General features: G+C 35.7%; 2 protein-coding genes across 6 annotated transcripts in view; one reads left to right on the top strand and one right to left on the bottom strand.

The window, feature by feature from the left end:
- Positions 1 to 6,049, bottom strand: part of grip2a (glutamate receptor interacting protein 2a) — a 32,687-nt gene extending 26,638 nt beyond the window's left edge. For 2 of the 4 annotated variants that reach the window (XR_013201173.1, XR_013201172.1), the window contains exon 1: positions 5,570 to 5,959. Coding sequence is in view for 2 of the 4 variants with exons in the window: in XM_077224096.1 (XP_077080211.1) it covers positions 5,570 to 5,732 (163 nt within the window). In the remaining 2 variants the exon portion in view is untranslated. Of the gene's footprint in view, positions 1 to 2,466; positions 3,382 to 5,569 lie in introns of those variants that run through there. The other 2 variants (XM_077224096.1, XM_077224097.1) reach the window with 2 other exon arrangements.
- A 922-nt stretch (positions 6,050 to 6,971) lies between these two features.
- LOC143732375 (protein SSUH2 homolog) lies at positions 6,972 to 19,492 on the top strand. 2 transcript variants are annotated; one of them, XM_077223385.1, is made up of 13 exons: positions 6,972 to 7,350; positions 7,441 to 7,499; positions 9,819 to 9,923; positions 10,504 to 10,579; positions 11,503 to 11,632; positions 13,193 to 13,253; positions 13,599 to 13,720; positions 15,763 to 15,825; positions 16,080 to 16,162; positions 16,300 to 16,392; positions 17,558 to 17,663; positions 17,748 to 17,855; positions 18,051 to 19,492. In XM_077223385.1, the coding sequence occupies exons 1-13, from the start codon at positions 7,331 to 7,333 to the stop codon at positions 18,189 to 18,191; spliced, it is 1,167 nt and encodes a 388-aa protein (XP_077079500.1). In that variant the 5' UTR covers positions 6,972 to 7,330; the 3' UTR covers positions 18,192 to 19,492. The 2 variants fall into 2 exon arrangements, with proteins under 2 accessions (XP_077079500.1, XP_077079501.1); XM_077223386.1 differs by lacking the exons at positions 6,972 to 7,350; positions 7,441 to 7,499 and adding an exon at positions 7,599 to 7,870.
- Positions 19,493 to 19,788: the final 296 nt, after the last annotated feature.

The following is a 19,788-nucleotide window of genomic DNA, read 5'->3' as shown; positions in this document are numbered from 1 at the left end:
TTTTACTTATTTTTGTAGTGAAGCAGGATACAACACGAAAATCATATGTAAACGTGTTCTTCTGGTAAGTGCTATCCTGTGTTTTTGTTATTGAAAATCCTGTTTCACTTGGAAAGATCCATTATGGCATCATGGGTTGTGAGAGCGGTTTCACTTTAAGTGACTTTAACTCGCATGTCTGATAATGTACGTCAGAATTGTTCTCTTCATTGTTGCTAACCCTGGAAAGTTGAAACTGTTGGACTATACACGACTGTTCAAAAGTTTGGAGTTAGTATAATTCATGTTTTTGAAACACGTCTCTTCTGCTCACCAATGCTGAATTTATTTGATCAAAAATACAGTAAAAACTGTAATTTTGTGAAATATTATTACAACTTAAAATAACCGTTTTCTATTTTTTATCTAATACATTTTAAAATGTAATTTATTCCTGTTATGCAAAGCAGAATTTTCACCATCATTACTCCAGTCTTCAGTGTCACATGATCCTTCATCCTAATATGCCGATTTGCTGCTCATGAAACATTTCTGAATATTATCAATGTTGAAAACAGTTGTACTGCTTCATATTTTTAACATTTTAACGTTTTTTTCAGGCTTTTTTGATGAATAGAAAGTTCAAAGCAAAGCATTTATTTGAAATATTTTTTGTGACATTATAAATGCCTTGACTGTCACTTTTGATCAATTTAATGCATCCTTGTTGAATAAAAGTTTTGCTTTCTTTAAATATATATAGTAATATATCCTGTAGTACATTTGTTTTTAAACCATGAAGCTTCCCCATCCATGAAACGTTAGGTGCCTGGTCGAAATTGACAAGAAAGAACTTGATGAAGAGACAATTTGTGTGCTACTCAATAAATTAAGGTCAGTCAATCCCAACATGCTAGTCCAACCTGAGCGTTAACAACCCATAAATCTCCATTGGTCAGTAAAGATGTTCAGCTGCCCTTTAGGCCAAAAGGCTAAAGAAACCGACATCACACAGACTGTTTGTTTAAGAGGTCATAGGCTCAAAACAACACACCACTGCTTTACCAGTCAATCACACATCTATGAATATTCAAAATCAGCAATTGTTATATAACTGAGACACACAGCATCAGCTCTGAAAGTCACAGCAGAGTAAAACTGTCATTATGGGTCAGGATAACTCAATTTTCCAAGTCTATTAAAACTCTGAAACTAATTTGGAGCAAGCCACTCCGATGGCCCTGGTTGTGTTGACACCAATCCTGATGTAGGTTAAACGGATGATGTTCTAACAATGCAAATGGAAGCTCAGGGCTTATTTTCAGAGTCGGGCTGTTATTTATAGAGGCCACAGCGGCCCCAGTTGTCACCCCTCGCTCAGCTCTGAACAGGCTTTTCCAGCAGCAGGGCTGGAGCTGAAAACCACACGGCCCAGGATAAAACGAATAAATGTGTGGGCCTCTTCTACCCTGGACCAGTATGTAGACAACTGCATAGAGGACCACGGTGGAGCCATACAGGGCCCGGCACGACAGCCTGCAGAACAACAGATCCACTGGCAAAAATTACATTCTTAAAGGTTTGATTTAGAGTAAAGTGAATGATGAATAAAATTTATTTTTTGTTGTATGTGAAGTACCCTGACCATAAACATTTCATAAACTGTACAAGATTAAATAATTTTAAACGTAAGCTTACATGAACATAAAAGTACCAAAACTACTGTTGTTTTGGACATGTACTAGTACAATGTTACTCTTTGAAGATCCTTGGAGTATATAATGTAAATACCATATGAATGTGGTAATCATTCAGGTCCAAGGTAAGTACCATAAAATACCAATTGATACCAATGATACCATGTACATTTTTGAAAGGGTAATCTATACCTTAAGAAGCTGGGTGTAAAAATAATTCACAAACTAACTAACTAACTAAATTTTCATTTTGTAAAAGTTTGGGGTCAGTATGATTTTTTTTTGTCATTTTGGAATTTAAAAGAAATTAATACTTTTATTTCACAACGATGCATTAAATTGATCAAAAGTGACAGTAAAGACATTCATAATGTTTCAAAAGACTTCTATTTCAGATAAATGCTGTTCTTTTGAACTTTCTATTTATATTTCCAAAATAATATGTATCATATGGTTTCCACAAACATTACGCAGCACAACTGTCTTCAACAGTGATATTAATCAGAATAATTAGCATAGCTATTAGAATGATTTCAGAAGGATCATGTGACACTGAAGACTGGAGTAATGATGCTCAAAATTCAGCTTTGAATCACAGGAATAAATTACATTTTAAAACATTCAAATAGAAAACAGTTATTTTATATTGTAATAATATTTCACAATATTACTGTTTTTTATTATATGTTTGATCAAATAAATGCAGCCTTGGTAAGCATAAGAGACTTTAATATATACGAAAAATGAAGTGAAAAAGAAAGGATTTGGAAAAATGATCAACATGACTCACCACTATTGTTGCGACCTTCTTTCCTAAAGCCACACAGCATCATGGGAATATCACGATTCCATTCTGCCAACAGTTTAGAAACTAACTAAATTGACCAAACTGACCGTTTGTTAAAGCAGACACATGGGCCACATTACATGTGTAACTTCAGTTAGTATTAAAAAGTTAGTAGGAAGAATCTTCTTTGAAAAGCAATGAAACAGTGATTTGATTAGATGAATCCATTCAGCGTTGAAGATTCAGATCTCAGATGGGTTTTTGTTTTATCTATAGCTGATCCTGTTGCACAAATACTGTTACAAATCATATAGAATTCCAACATTTCTCCATGAAAATGTGCAGATCATCTGAATCTCAGCAAGGTACACGCAAGCGACTGTAAGAGTGCAATGCATGAATGAGTGACTGAAAAAAGTGTGTTGCATGGGTGGAACTGGATTATTCCTGAAACATTCCAGTGTCACTCCAATTTGCTCTTTCCAAACAGCATAACGTGGTTATAACGCTTGCCAATCCGCTCATTCAACCAGTCTCCAGTCAGTCATCCATAAAACACATGTGATCCACTCGATCGCTCGCACAGATTCAGTCGTGGGTTTCTGAGGCAGATGGTAGTTCATCCAGAGATGACAGCGCTGCAGAATGTGAACGTATCCGAACGCTCCAGTGCTTCACACAGATCATCCCCGGACAGAACGAACACTCGCTCCTTCTCTCCTTTCTGCCACTCCTCCCTCACTTCTTGAGCTTCTTACTGTTCGCACGTGCTCTTCCTTCCTGCACTGACCTATTAATCATCTCCGTTCACACACAAACACTCTTCCCCGGGAGTATCTTCCTACCACCAGCAAGCTACACAAATATTAAAAGCACAGCCAAACCCTGTCACTACAATAAGTCTCTCAGCCGTCAGCCCCCTCGTGCCTCACGCACAGACACTTTCTCCTCCCTCTCTCTCTCTCTCTCTCTCTCTCTCACGTGCCCTTTTCTCTTCATTTTACCATGGTAAATGTGGGTTAAGAATCCTGACAAAGATGTATCACGGTTTCCAAAAAACATTAAGTAGCAAAACCTTTTACAATATTGCTAATAATCAGAAACGTTTCTTGAGCAGCAAATCAGCATATTAATATTTTCTGAAGGATCATGTGACACTGAAGACTGGAGTGATGATGCTGAGACTTCAGCTTTGCATCACAGGTATAAATTACATTTTATAATATATTCAAACAGAAAACAGTTATTTGAAATTACAATAATATTTTACAATATTACTGTTTTTACTGTATTTTTACAATATTTATTTTTTGATCAAGTAAATGCAAGGTGAGCACAAGAGCTCATCATAGTGTGAAACATTGAAACATTTGACCATGTTTAATTGTAACTGTGGTCAAACCACGGTAATCAAAAACAAAATGATGTACCAAATGGATATATGGGACTTTGATGTAGCTATAAGATATGATATGCAGATATCAGATGTGCATAGAATATTTGATGTATATGAAATATTCATGTAGGCTAAAACATAGTATTTATTTACTACTGAATCAATGAATTTAACACCATGATGCATATCAAAAAATATATTTGGTATTGCTATCAAACAATTCAATTTTGTGTGACACACAATTCAATTAAATATTTCAGAGTACCTACAATTGTACCACTAGTACTTTCTTCTACGGGTATAAATAAATTGGTATATGAAATTTTGGTATACATCAAAGCACCATCTGATACCGTCACTATGCGTTAACAGTGCTTTTTAATCTATTGTATCACCCTGTATAATCCTGATCACCCTGTCAGGGTTGATTTAGCAATAACGACTGAACATGATCCCTTTTTCCTTTACTTAAATGGCATCAGACTTTAGAATCAAACTTATGCATCATATTCCCTCATGTTGCTATTTTGTTAAAAACTGGCTTTTACTATATTATGTAAATAACCAAACCAAACCAAAAGCAAGTCTATGAAGAGGAATCTGAGAAATCTGTCTCAAATTTCATTTTTTGGGGTTGGTCTGGGTATTTTGCCTTGACAGCCGCATGTGTCTGTGAGAGAATACGGACACCTGTTTCACACATCAACATATTCCACACATTCTTCTCTTTATAACACCGAAATAAGTTTCTTCCCCAACAACAGATGACACTCTATCTATAACACATACAAAACATTCAACAAGTCACACTGACAATCTAATCTAACGGGAAGGGACTTTGTATTCTGCAGTTTAACATTATTGTGGTTAGTAAGTTTTGGGGTCAGTCATTTTTTCTTTCTCTTTTAAAAGAAATTAATACTTTTATTCAGCAAGGATGTGTGTTAAATTGATAAAAAGTGATAAGAAAGACTTTTTGTTATATTGTTAGAAAAGGTTTCTATCTTGAATAAATGCTGTTCTTTTTTTACTTTTTATTAATCAATGAATCCTGAAAAAAGTATCACAGGTTAAAAAAAAATATTAAGCAGTACAACTGTTGTACCAACTGAGTATCAAATCAGCATATTAGAATCATTTCTGAGGGATCATGTGACACTGAAGACTAGAGTAATGATGCTGAAAATTCAGCTTTGCCATCACAGGAATAAAATATATTTTATTTATATAAATATGTATTTTTTTATTTTCCAAATAGTTTATAATTTATCTAATGTGGTGACAAGAATGTGGTAAAAGTGTTCAAATATTTTGGGGTTACTGTAAGCCTGCAGAGTATTTCACGTCATTTTACACTATACAGCCCTCATGTGGCCGAACGTTGTTTTGCAGGTCACTTCAGCTGATATGACAACAGATCTTGCATGATTCATTTCTCAGACGCACACACACACACACACACACACACACACACACACACACACACACACACACACACACACACACACACACACACACACACACACACACACACACACACACACACACACAACATAAATAATTACAGACACAATGACTTCAGCATGATTGCTCAATGTATACAGCACCAACCTACACATACAATTCTGCCTTTGCCTGTACAAACATCACCACACACTCACTCAAATGTAGAGGTCACAAACCTTATGCACATTCTCTAACATGTCTTACCTTTCACCCTTCCTCTGATAACTCCAATACGACATCGCAAAGAAAACGACAACATCTTCCTTTTCCCTTTGACTCCTCCAGCCAGTCCTTTCTTCACAGTCCCTATTGTCAGGACCCCGTCCGGGAGCAGTTTAGGATTTACCGAACAACTAACATGCCACATGGCTCCTCTTTCCTTCTCTTGCCCGTACCACACGGATCTTCAACCTAGTCTTTGCTTTGGGTCTCTTCCTCTCTTATCTTCCTCCTCTACCCTCTCTCTTCATCCTGGAAGAGCTCTTCATTCATTCTGTGGGAAATCCTGTGGCTTACTCAGATTTGAGGGTTTCAGAGAAACACGGCTGATCTCATTTCAACCTCTTCAAAGTCATGTCATGAAAATCTGGAAATGACTTAATAACAAATCTAGTTAAATATAGTGGGCAGGGCTGGTACACCGTTGGGGTGCGAGTGAGTTTGTTGGCTGCTCAGAGATGAGACAGATGGACTGAAGCGGCCTACAGAGACACAGGCTGCCTGAACCACAGGAGAGACACCACACTAACACACAGTAACAAAAACTACTATGGTAGTACCATGTTTTGTTTATATATGTTTAAATACCATGGTATTTGTACAGTAACCATACAATATAATGGTGCACTGGGGAGACTGGGGCATGAAAAAAAGTTCTATATCTCAGTCAAATGTCCAATTAATTAACCAACAAAAGTTCCATTATATCATCACATTTTTTATTATGGGTCAATCAATGGGCAAATAAAACCACATTAGCAAATGTAGAAATGTATGGTAGATTTTAACCAAAAAGGTGAGACAAGAGTATTTTAATAAGTCAGGCCAGGTTGGCATATAGTGTAACTTTATATACATTTGGGTTAGCCAAAACAATGGTTTGATAAATTTATTTTTATGTTATCTTTTTCTTTTTTATCTTACCCATTTTGGCTATTTCATATGTTAAGCAAATAATCATTATGTGCTTCATAATTGTCTTGCTGTTTAAATGTACCTAATAAATAATTTAATGCCAGGTTCAATTGTGACAATTTACACCATAGTGTGGAATAATCCAAAGAAATACAAACACATCTTTCTGTTTTACCTCTCCTTGCAATTCAAGGATTATTTAAACACATTAACTCCTGCAATAAAGAAATTCTGCTAAAAAAAATAAACCCACCGAGAAATAGGTTATTCAAATGTGAAAAGTCTGACAACTTTTTTTTTTCTTGTTTTATAAAATTTGTATGTTTGTGAGGTTGAAGCTACTTAAATTGCCCTGTAAAGGGACAATTTTTTTGTTTGTTTTTTACTACTAGCCCCGATAAGTATCAAGACCTAAATGCAGCAGAATATCTTCATATTCAAAAGCAGGTGGATTTAGTTCATGCAGTGCGTCAGTATAACGGTGAAGGGGACATTGTGATGGGAAAAATAATATCAGATCGGAGGAAAATGTATATCTCAGTGCTTTTGTGTTACCCAGAGAAACTTGCATTCGCTCTCAAAACTTTTGCTTGTTTTGCGAAGTTGAGTCACTTTGCTCTTGTGACATGCGCTACGACTCCAATATAGCAAGGATGTTTACTACTTTTTATATACAATGAACGACTGTGTAGACTGAGCAATGGCCTATTGTTGACATTTGGTACACTTTATGAGGGGATCATTAAGGAAATAAGATCACATGATGTGTAAAGCAAAAGGAAACTGTTAAACGTTTCAGGAACTCTAGCTATTTCTAACTGCGTTTCCAAAATGGAGAGACCGATCGTGAGGTAAGATTTAAAAAGTCTTCGTAATCAATATTTACATTGTTTCGGTTTCAAAAAGTGCACAAAACTGACTTCATTAAACTTACTCTGAAGTGATTATGGAGCAAATTACGGCACAGTTAACCCTGGTTATGGATTACCAGCAGTAGCAGGTAAGATTTTGTTGTGATTTTCACTCATTCTCAGATTTCCACACGACGACGACACTCCCTCTTTTAACTTACTGTCTATGCACTCCCTCCCTATTCTCTGCATGTTATTCTAGCTTATTTACTGCAGCGCCATCTTTAACGCGAAGGAAAGCGAGGATGTGAGGGATAAACATATACATAACGTTAACGTTACATAATCTCAGGGGGTTGTACTCTTATTTGAACTTTTTTTTAACTGTTCTGCTGACGAAAAACTGCGAAAAAAATATTTCGAAGCAATTTTAGCTGACAAAAAACTCCGGACAATATAGGCTGTGGAAGATTGTAAGTGATCTAGGAGCTTTTTTACAGCGGACGCCATTGAAAACACGGTACGTAACGTTGCGTCTGTCCCTCACAGCTTCACTTTCATTATACCTTTCATGATGACACTCCTCTGACTAACGTTACATTGTAAAGGCTACGATAGAAATATTACCATGGTAACCAGAGTTTCCGCTTAAAGACACTAAATGTTAACAGATGTGTCGCGTCATGCATACTGTTTCATAAAAACATTTCAACTTATAGTATGTCTTAAGTTACTAGTACGGTATTCCTATCAAAATTGCACCATGGTAATGAAAGCAACCGCGAAAATACCTAGATACAGTTATTATTAATAATGCAAAACTTTACAAAACTAACATTTTTACTATGGTAAAGTCCCATGTTAATATGATATTCCGAAAAATACCATGGTGCTCAATGTAGCTACTTACCACTATGGTAAATGTAAAAAACAAACAAACAAAAAAACATGTTAGTTAGTTTTATTGCTCTTTTTGTTAGTATATAAAATACTAGTAATCCCATACCATTACCATGGTACTACTACCACAGTATCTTGAGACTGTAAAATCATAATTCATAAAGTAAATATTCAAAACATTGTAACGTTTTGAAGTTAGTGTAGGAAACTCAGAAGTGAAGACCAGGAGACATGGTTGTATCTTCAGCATGAGGATTCTTTATTGAGAACGAGCTGTTGGAAGCTGAAGTCATCCAGTCTAATTTAAGGCTGAATACACTACAAGACTTTTGTTCAGATTTCAAAAGTTGTGTTGTGTATTCCAGCCTTAAGGACATTATAAATTGTAGTTTATATAGATTTTAGGAGGCAGTGCTTAGAAATGGAGACAAAGTATCTGGGCGATGACCTTAAACATAGCTTGCAATTGAAGTATCCAGGTGTAGGAACCGGCGTCCCGCCCCAGACTCTATGTTACCATTCCTAATCCAATCAGCATAACTATTCAAAGAATGGGAAAGAGCAGGGGGGGGGGATAGTTTCAGTATTCTGACTCATTTGATTTACAATAAAGAAAACAGGACTGGTAGGAACCTCTTGCTAAATCTTTGCTTAACAGAATCATTCATGTGATGTCATCATCTTTACCTTAAATGCTAAATACAATATACTTTCCCTTAGTTTTTTATGTGATGAATCAGCTGATCTTAAATGGGTTCTTAAATTTGTAATCCCACATTACCAAAGTTTTATTGTAGAAACAACTAATTAAAAGTGTGAAAACATTGTTAAACAAGTATACTGTGTAGTATTACACAAAGTATGGTGTTTGACATACCCTTTTATTGTGATTATAGCACTTACAAAAAATAACATCGTACTACTATGGTTATTGGACATGGTTCTAACCATGATATTCTTAGAAGTGCTCTACAATATAAATATTGTGGAATATCAATTTCAGTATAACTGTATATCAAAATACCAGGGTTTTACTACGTGATACTATCACTATGGTACAGTTCCTAACGCTTGTCACAACTAGCCTACTCTCAGTTTACAACCCAATAATCCACCCACTCCATTCAACACCATCCAATAGCAGCCAGTCTCAGATTTAAACCATACATTCCTGTACCATAAGTAGCCCACACTAGCCCTGCACCCACAGGCATTAGTTCAAACACTGCTCACCACGAGAAAAACCCTGATTTCAGGCATCTTTCAGGATCTAAAAAGTAAGTCCTTAACTATTGTTTGGTGCAAACTTCCATAACATTTTCAATAGCTTATTTTGCTAAGCAACTGAAAACTATTAATAACTGGCTATTTATAGGCTTTTTACAAAGATAGTTCAGCACAGGCCACTGTGATTGACCAATCAGAATCAAATATTTCAGAAAGCTGTGCAATAGAAAAAAATAAATGTTTAAATATAGTGACATTTGTAACAAAAATGTATCAATGGTTAATAAATGCCTTATATTGTGGGCAACTTCCCTAACCGGTTTGTTTGAAACGTCATTCAGCCATGGCAGCCCATCCCGCCACAAGCAACCATGGACCTTCCGCTCCTCCTGCAAACATGTTCGATACGGTCCCTGGATATGAAGGAACAGTGGCTGGCGGAGGAGGTAAGAAGCATGCAGAATATGTTTTTAAAAGTAAAGCAGATAATGGAAATCCTTCAGCATGAGCAATATATGTGCGCATGCTCATATCGTGCATTCAAATCATGTCGGAAATATCGTATGTAAGAGTTTAACACACATGAACGTTAAAAGTCGTAATTAAGAGTAAGAGTAAATCTTTCTGAATTGGAGGCATGCCAGTGAGATTCAATGTATACAACGTTAAATTTGTTATAATGAATTAAATCTTTTTTTCATTTACAAGTTACAAAATGTACAAAATACCATAGTATTGTACAATTACAGTACAATAGAATATATAATGATTTAATTTACAGCACCTTCATAAACTGAAAAACAAATTAAAGCAAAAACAAACCCAATGCGCTTTTTTTATTCATCATTTTGTTGAAAAGAAAAGGTACATCGCTCTCTTGCTCTGACCAAATTAGTGCGTTTTCAACTCGATAATGCAAACTTCCCAGTAGGATTTAAATGCACCAATAGACCTCGTAGTGTTCAGAGCACCAAAACACATGAATAAGCCCCTAGTTTTGTTACTGATGTGTTTCTCTTTTCACAGGTGGGTATCTTCCTCCTCCAATGCCAACTGTACCGATGCCTGTGCCTGAACAAGCCCCCAGCCCACCAGACTGGCAGTAAGAGCTTTTTCTTTACACAGAAAACACACAATGCACTTAGTGAATCTTTAACACTGTACAGGCACCCATTTTTTACAGTGATGTATTACAATTGTACTGTTTAATTGTATAATTTTAAATAAAAAGTCATAATTAAAAAAATGAACATTAAAGGATTAATTTATATTTATATAAAACATAATTTATAATTAATATTTTAATAAATATTAATCATATTCATTTATAATGAATCAAATCTATAATTTGAGGCAAAATTGTTTAGCCCAGCAAATTGTTTAACAAGCACAGCAAAACATTTTTAACTAAACTAAATTTTACATTTTTATTGCAATTTTTATCAGAAAAATCTAAAATGTTTTCCAAATTGTGCAGCTCTATGACAAACTGAAAAATTTCTCAAGATTATTTATTTACTGTAGATAGAGCTATATATAGATCAAATTTAGAATAGTAATGCATTCAAAATTATTTAATTAATTGTTTTTAATAGTTGAGTTTTGACAGTAGAGTAACAATACATAATTAAAATTACTTTAGCAAACAACACGTTTTTATATCATCACACTTTTCTTCTCAGACAATATAAATAGGTAATTGTACACGAATATATATATATATATATATATATATATATATATATATATATATATATATATATACTCCCCTCTCAAGGAGATCATCATATTTGGTTCTTGGCATCAAAAAGTTTGAATGCTTTATCTAGCACATTTGCTGATTCACCTTGTTGTTAGCTCATTAGTGTGCACTTTGACCTGAAGTGAGTGTGTAAGCTTTGAAAAACAACAAAAAAGTGTCATGGTGGGGTCTTCCAGGACCATGTTTGACAAATATTGTACAACACACCCTGTTGAACATGTGCAAAGGTCACCCACATATTGATCTTTTCTCATTGATACCAGTATACCTTCCATCTCAGAGGAGAGAGCACGCGAAGCTTTCGCAACGTACGTCTCCAGCAAGTGCTGCTATAGTTCTGGCCCCGTCAAAGATGGAGTTATTACCAACATGGAGTCCTTTAACACCTACAGGGTGAGACCTACAATAAATTTTATTTTATTTTTTACCTTTATTTTACCAGGAAAAAGAAGCACATTGAGATTAAGAATCTCTTTTACAAGAGCGTCCTGGCCAAGACTCACAGACACAGCTATGCGATGCAATGGAAAATAATATAAAATCAAGAACAACAAGGTATAAAAACAATCAAAATAAAATGTAAAACCACATCAGAGGCAAAAAGAAGCACTTCCCTTCATCTTGAAGGGTTCATATTCAAAAAGACCTCACGGACAGCTTCTAAAGACAGCTTCAGCTTCACCTGATAAAACAACTTCCACAGGTAGGATAATCCAAGTCCTCCAGAACCACGAATGCCGTCAGAGATACAAGTCGCTTGACATAAAGTCCAGTTGACTGCATGGAAATACTAATTGTAGTTCTTAGACCATAAGTTGTGGGATATATGATCGCACTTTGTAAGTAATTCTGTGGCACTTTTGTAATTGTAATGAGGCACTTAAGTCCAACACGATAACGAGAAGTTAACTTCGACAACTCAGATAACTCACAGATTACTCACAACACACAACGCACTCAAACGACTTAGAGTTATCGATGGCAGACTTAGTCTGCCACAATAAATCATCTTCATTATGAGCATCTTTTTCTTAGTCCAGTATTTATTTATTTATTGCTCCATGGTAAAACACAAAACATTTCATAATTCTTCTTTACATAATTTAACTTCCCATGTGCAAAAGGGAGCAGAAAGAAGATAAAATCTTATAATATCTGTCCCCTATTCCAAAATACAAAATAACTTTCTTAAGCAGCTTACAGCCAAAATTACAATGACAAAAAACAATGTTGGTTTAAATAACAGCAATTCATGCAGTATAAAAATCAGGCAATGCCCAGACAGAAAAACAACAAGTAATCCAATACATATTGAAAAAAAAAACAAGACAACAACATGGATCTCACCATATTAATACTAACCGAATTTACTTTGCTTATATCTCGGCTTATGCTAACCGATATTATTAGACCCAATAAAAATAAAAAAAATAAACAAAACACAACAACAAACCAAACAAATCCATGAGCAACATAAACCTCACCATATTAATACTGACTGAATATACCCTGTTTATACTTGTACTTAAACTGACCAATGTTACTACAACTTTTAAGATTATGAGTATGAGGAGTAGAACAGTACGGAGCCTCTAAAGGGACATGGTGATGGAATGAATATATAAATAAATTTCATTGCTTTTGCTTCCAAAAAATTTGCGCTCCCCCAAGAAACTTTGTGTTCGCTCACAAACACAAATTTTTGCAAGCAAGTGCAAAGTTTTTTTTTCTGGTAACGCAAAACATTTGTGTTAGAACGCAAAAGCATTGACATATAATTTTTCCTCCCATCTAATATTTTTTCCTTCAACATGTCCCTTTAGGTGCTCTGTAGAAAAGTATAAACTATTAGAGTTATTTTGACATGCATAATGTTTATGTGATTTGTGGTTGATAGAACAAAATGTTGTTCTGGATGTTTTATTCAGATGTGTCTGCTTATTCTGTTCTCAGTATCGCTTGGAGACGTTCATTGAGTCCAGATCTACTGAATGGAGTCAGGAGCCGTTTGCAGGTACCCAGAAGTCATACTGGGCCGGTTTGCACTTCATGCATCTTTTGGCTCCATTTACACTTGGTCACATAAATTTGTCTCCACAAAAAGGGATGTACAATGTAAATCCGATCTCACATGTGTAAATCTAACGGAGTTCATCTCCATGTTGATGCAAATCCTGGGCATGACATTTTTCTGCATTTGATGTGGCTCATAAACAACAAAAGCTACATTTCTCTGACAAGAAGATTCATTGGGTCACATTATGAAAATTTCAACTGACCTTTTTTTAGGCTCATATGCCTCAATGATGTAATACCTCATCAGACATGGTTTCATTCTCACTGTGTTCTTCTCTCCCAGGGCAGCCTGTGGATGCTGGTGTTCAACCTGCTCCAGGACCGTGGCAGATTGCAGCTCAACCCCCGGCCTTCTTTCAAGAGCACAAGCAGACCATTAGAGTGCCCTACACTTCTTCTGTCAAGGTTGGACATTTAATGGGTCATAAATCCCCAAAACATTTTTTTGAGATGTGAACGGTAATGTACAGGCTGCATATCACTGAAAACACTTAAAGTGCTCATAAATTTTACCAACAAGTGGAAATTTGGGAGTGTGTGACTAACCGCGGCACGATTTTACGTCAGCCAGTCCTGGGTGTGAGCGGAATTTATTCATGAGAATTAACTCTTTTAACGATGAGTTTAACAATGCTCACAACGAGGATCATATAGAGATCATACACGGACCGGAGCAAGCGCATTTTTATGTACAAATTTCATATACTCTAGAGCTCTAAACATGAACCACCACCGCTTATACACACATATTTAGTCACGTCTTATTCAAATGAAATGTATATGTGCAAATTAGGACAATGATAGCGCTGTACTGATAAAGAACGCAATGACGCAATGAATTATTCTGATACACAGAATACACTGATGTAGACAGACAACTCAAAGAACAATGGACAAAATGTTCATGACACTTTAACCAGAAGATCCATCAAACTAAGAGAGCAGGTCTCATTCAACACACACTGTATCAGAACATATCTGCAAATCTTCCAGAAGATCCCAAGAATCTTCATTTAAATGTTTCTGTTTGTAGAGCTATTATTGAGTGCAACAGTCCGGTTCCAGAAGTAAAAAGAATCCCATTTATTTTTTCCATAAGGAAATTAATTTTAAATCACAGAAAACGATTATTTCAAAAAAACTGAAACTGGAGATTTCGGAAAACGCCGGTTATGTGTTGCCGTGTCAACTGGGAGAAACGGGGTTTTAGGTTCTCAAAAGTCACATAATGCGCCAGAAAATGCTTAACGTCATGTGAGCGCCCAGTTTGGCATAGTTATGATAGCGCTCGACGGCATTTTTATGCTGGTTGATGGAAATGACAACTTTTTTGAAAACGATGTTGTGTGCACAATATTATTATTGAAAACGGAGGTGGGGGGGGGGGGGGGGGGGGGATATTCGTTTCTCTAAATACCCGGCTATGTGTAAATGTGGCCTCAGTGTCTGTGTTCATGTTGTGTTTGCCTGTGGCACACCCAGTTTGCCCATGTGTTTCATTGATGTTATTCCTGTCACCTGTTGTCTTGTTAATTTGTCCCAGCTGTGTCTCGTTTCCCTGATCTGTTCTGTGTATTTAAAGGGATAGTTCACCCAAAAATTTAAATTCTGTCAGTATTTACTTACCCTCATGTTGTTCCAACCCCATAAGACCTTCCTTCATCTTCAGAACACGAATTAAGATATTTTTGATTAAATCTGAGAGCTGGATCACTCCTCCACAGGTTTTTAAGGGATTGAGACTTGTTCCCTGAAAAGTTATTAAGGACATCGTTAAAATAGTCCAAGTGACTACAGTGGCTCAATCTTAAGTTTATCAAGCGACGAGAATACTTTTTGTGCGCAAAAAAACCCAAAAATAACGACTTTATTTCAACTATTCATTTCCTTCTCTGTGTTAGTTTGTTTAAAAAAAGCTGCTGGAAGTAGATCCTGCTTCAACCTGCATTGTGACACCTACTGTGAGCTTCAAGGTTGTTAATCAATGATATATGCATTTGTTGAAGCCGTCAACCTGCATAATCTTAACCTGTTTTTAAAATAATCATGATTAATACCACAATCCCTTATGAAGAACTACATTAGTTATGATTCTGCAAAGAAATCTCCACCAATCAGAGAATCACAGCAAGCAAATCTCACCAAAACAATCGCCCACTCCCATGAAGCACTGTGAATGACATAATAGTCAGTCAAACTACATAATTCTATGCAATTAAGTTCTTTGCATTACTGTGCAATAAACATAAAATATATTGTTTCTATATGTAAAATCAACATCTTTTAATCAATGTTTTTATATTTATCCATAATTTTTTATTTGATTAGGTTGTTCATAAAGCTTTATGGGATTGTAGTTCTTTTGCTTTTTGGTAAACATCCCAGTAATGCTTATATTCAACCAGTCAGATCATATTTTACAGCATTAAATTCTGTTTGTACCCTAGAACTGTCACCGGTGTCTTGGAATGGGAAGAAACCCCTGTGACACCTGTGCGGGAGCTGGAAACGTAAGTCAATTTTAACTAGCACAGACCGAACCAGCTTCTTTCCATTTGAACAATGAATTTCATTGTTCTCAAAGGTATTTTCACAGAAGAAAATATGCTAGATGCATAAAAGTATCCCTTTGTGTGGTGCCTGGAGAAGTTGAATTTAATTGAAAATGTGCACAGTCCACAGAATGGTTTTCATTCAGTTTATATGACGTAAAATAGCAGTCTAACATATGAACTGTTTGTCCTCTATTGTTGTCCATGTGCAGAAAGTCTGTTGGGTGTGTAATGGTTCTGGTTTCCGCCAATCTAATGACCGCTGCACACACTGCAATGGCCGCGGACGTGAAAAGTAAGTCTTTATTTACTTTATTATTTTTGTATGTTATTCTAGCTACTATGGTTTGAATTCACATGATATCCTTCTGTGGGCTTCAGTGAGTGGTTTGGTGTTTTCTGAGTGTTTACATGTTGTCTGGTGTCTTTCAGCTGTAGTTCATGTAGCGGCAACGGCTCTTGCCAGTGTGACACCTGCCACGGGAAGAGACAACTGATCGTCTTCATCAACCTCAATGTTAAATGGTATGAACTACATGATCATAAACGTAAACATAAATGTGTGTTGGCAGTGTGTGTACACAACCACCATATAAATGCTAAAATCCACCCAGTTTTTTTTTTAAATCCCCATAAATCATAAGCACTGTCTCAGAACAACCCTTCCTGGGTTGTAACACTTTATTCGGGGCAATGTGACGTGTTTTTGCACAAGTCCCTCCCACGATTGTTGACGGACAGTGCCGTTTTAAATTTTGGCCAACATTCGGACGCTTTCTGCTACAACAGGCTTGTACTCATAGTGGATAAAAGCAAGATGAAAAATAAGTTATAACTGTAACTAAACTAAACTATACCCGTTCTATTTCCATACAGCATATTATCTGTCTCTGTGGGCATTATTGTCTGACTCCGGGTCGAAATGAACACCACTACTGAGAGTTTCGGTTTTGATATTATCAATCATTCCGTGAGATGAGATTGTCCTGCCACTGAGCGCGAGCTCGTGAGGCTCCGCCCTCTGTTCCGGCAGCAGAAGCTCATTTGCATTTAAAGAGATACACACCAAAACGTCGTGTTTTTCTCAGCCCCAAAAATCGAAAATTGAAACATGCTGTAAAAAATTATCTGTTGGGTATTTTGAGCTAAAACTTCAAATACAAACTCTGGGGACATCAAATACTTATTTTACATTGTGTGAATAGGGGCATAATAGGTGCCCTTTAACATTAGTGTTACACGAGCATGGCTATTACTACATACTATACTCTTAAGACTTAAGGTTAACCAAAGTGCCTTTCAAGGACACTCTATTCACTTGGCGACCAGATTTGCAAAACCCTTTTACTTAGAAGACATATTGCATGTTGCAGTTTCCCTTTTTCAAAAGTAATAGGAGTAAACCGTCTTTCTATATCTATAGTCTTTGGGTTAACTCCCTCCTCATTGTTTGCTACAGACATAAATCAGTTTGTTTAGGAGAGCTGTGCTGTTATTTTTCTAATCGATCATGCTCATGATTTTTTCCTGGTGAACATTAAAATAGGCATAACCCCCCCCAAAGATTTACATTCAAGTCATTTCTTTGGAATGAAAAGTCAATGTTAATGTTATAGATTATTTAATGATATTCAGAAGTCTTTCAAACTGAACTGTCTCATTCTGAAATCTATTTTTTGGATCATTTCAGGAGCACTGAGAAGGATGATTTCTTAGCACAAGATGTGAGTGGTCTACGAGTGGAAAGGCTGGAGAAGGTTTCAGGGAAGGAGCTCTTCAAAGACGCCCAGTATATGGTAAGCACAGACTATACATATAGTGAGCAGTAAAAAGAAAGAGCAAAAAAAAAAGTTAATCGGATGTATGTACGTTTACTGTAGGTCTATCCTGTGATGGGCTTCCCAGACTTTTCTGTTGCACAAGCTTCTGAGCGGTTAGTAAGAGACCATCAGGTGAAATACGCCCAAACCTCCCGCATATTACAACAGGTACAGCTATATTTGTGTGCTTCCAGACCTTTTTATATTGTACTTTTTTATAATTCGATTTTTTATTCAGAATTTCTATGTTTTAGTACTAAAAATGTAATGCACAAACTTTGCTGTATAATTAAATCTGTTTGTAAATAGAGACATGCTTAATCTTGAATCTGTCATTCTGTAATTTCATCTGTCCTGTTCCAGAGGCAGACCATTGAGCTCATTCCCATAACCAAAGTGAGCTACATGTGGAAAGGAAAAACACATGTTTACTATGTGTATGGAAATGAGTTTGAAGTGAACGCAGATGACTATCCCGCCACCTGCTGCTGTTCTGTGATGTAACATCAAACACACCTGACCTGACATACAGTAGAAGTGCAATATAAATACTGTATATCCATTAAGATGAACCAATGTAATGATTCTGGGACGTATAGGCAAAATATACATCAATACTTGACAGACACAAAACAATGGGTCATTGATTACGCAGCTTCCATCCATGCAGATTTTTGTAACATTTTATACAGTAAGTCATCATCATGTGATTCAAAATGACCAAATGTGAATTACTAAACCTCTTTTAGATTAATACACTTTTTATATATCATTATAAATAATAACAATATAATAAACTGTGAGTTGAGAAAGAATCATGTCACCAAAAATGTTTGTTTTTTTACTGTCATAATTGATCTGTGTTAAAGTAAGACTGGACATTGATGATTAAATAATTGTTTTTAATGAAATTTTGATATGTAAATATTATATCTTACATTTTTGGTTCCCCTAAAAAAATATAAAATGTGACTATGAAATTCATAATCACACATTTTCATCTTAATTCTCTGTTGTAGTAGACATGCACTCACACTTGCTTGAGAACAATGGAAATTTTACTGTGTGTAAGCTAAGAAGTGACAGTCAAACTCGAGAACTAATAATGTGCATGATTTAAAAAAACAGGTTTTTTGCAGACATTCACTATGGTTTCAGAAACCTTTTTTTTCGGTATTGTTTGCATGTGGTATGTTGGTCATACTGTTTAATGGAAAATGTGTTTAAAGGTAGATTGTGTAATATTTAGGAGGATCTGTTGCCAGAAATCCAATATTATATACATAACTAGTAATTTTCCGTGATGTATAAAGACCTGAACCGTTGTTTTTATTACCTTAGAATGAGCCATTTCTATCTACACACACCGTGGAAAGCCTGAGGTTATGTGGTCATAAAGACCTCCTCATTGGTGATCTTGTACTAAATTTCCATATAAATGACCACAAACCAAAGGTGACGGGTGTACTGAAAACTTTTTTTTTTTAGAAACTAAAGGGCAACAAAAAAATGACAGCTATAGCTTTTCTATTATATATAAATATTACACTCTGACTTAACACACTTTATTACAAAAATTAAATTTCGTACATTTCTTTTATTTTTTTAATTGTTTTCCTGTTTTATTTACTACCATACATCCATCACCATCCATTTCCCTGCCATCATATATCGTGTGGTATATGCGACTTCTGTGTTCCATTGTCTCTACAAATGTGTCAAAGAGAACGATGCGGTTGTAGTCTCAAAATGACCAGGAACAAAACACAGCTAACGGGCATTTAATTAAAGATGATTTTTTGCAATGTGTTGTCTCAACAGCATATTTCCTTTCAACTTTCATGCATCAATTCAGAATTATTCAGTTTCACTTCTTTTATCACTGCTTGGATTAGTTGCATACTGTAGATCAGCAAATTTGTTTAATGTAAATCAGATTAAATTAAAAATCTACATTGCACTCACATACCTTCATTTTTAATGGTAAATAGTTGTTTTATTTGAAATTACCATCATGATGATCAGTTTTTCCATTTGGTTGTATTTACTTTTTTTATAATAAAATTCAAACTAAAGTTGTTCTGAACCAATCTGTTAATGT

Source organism: Siphateles boraxobius, unplaced genomic scaffold (genome assembly GCF_051911475.1).
Source record: "Siphateles boraxobius isolate OS27281-9 unplaced genomic scaffold, OSU_SipBor_1 9, whole genome shotgun sequence".
Lineage (NCBI taxonomy): Eukaryota > Metazoa > Chordata > Actinopteri > Cypriniformes > Leuciscidae > Siphateles > Siphateles boraxobius.
Note: the sequence above shows the minus strand (reverse complement) of the source record. Positions and strands in the feature narration are given on the sequence as shown.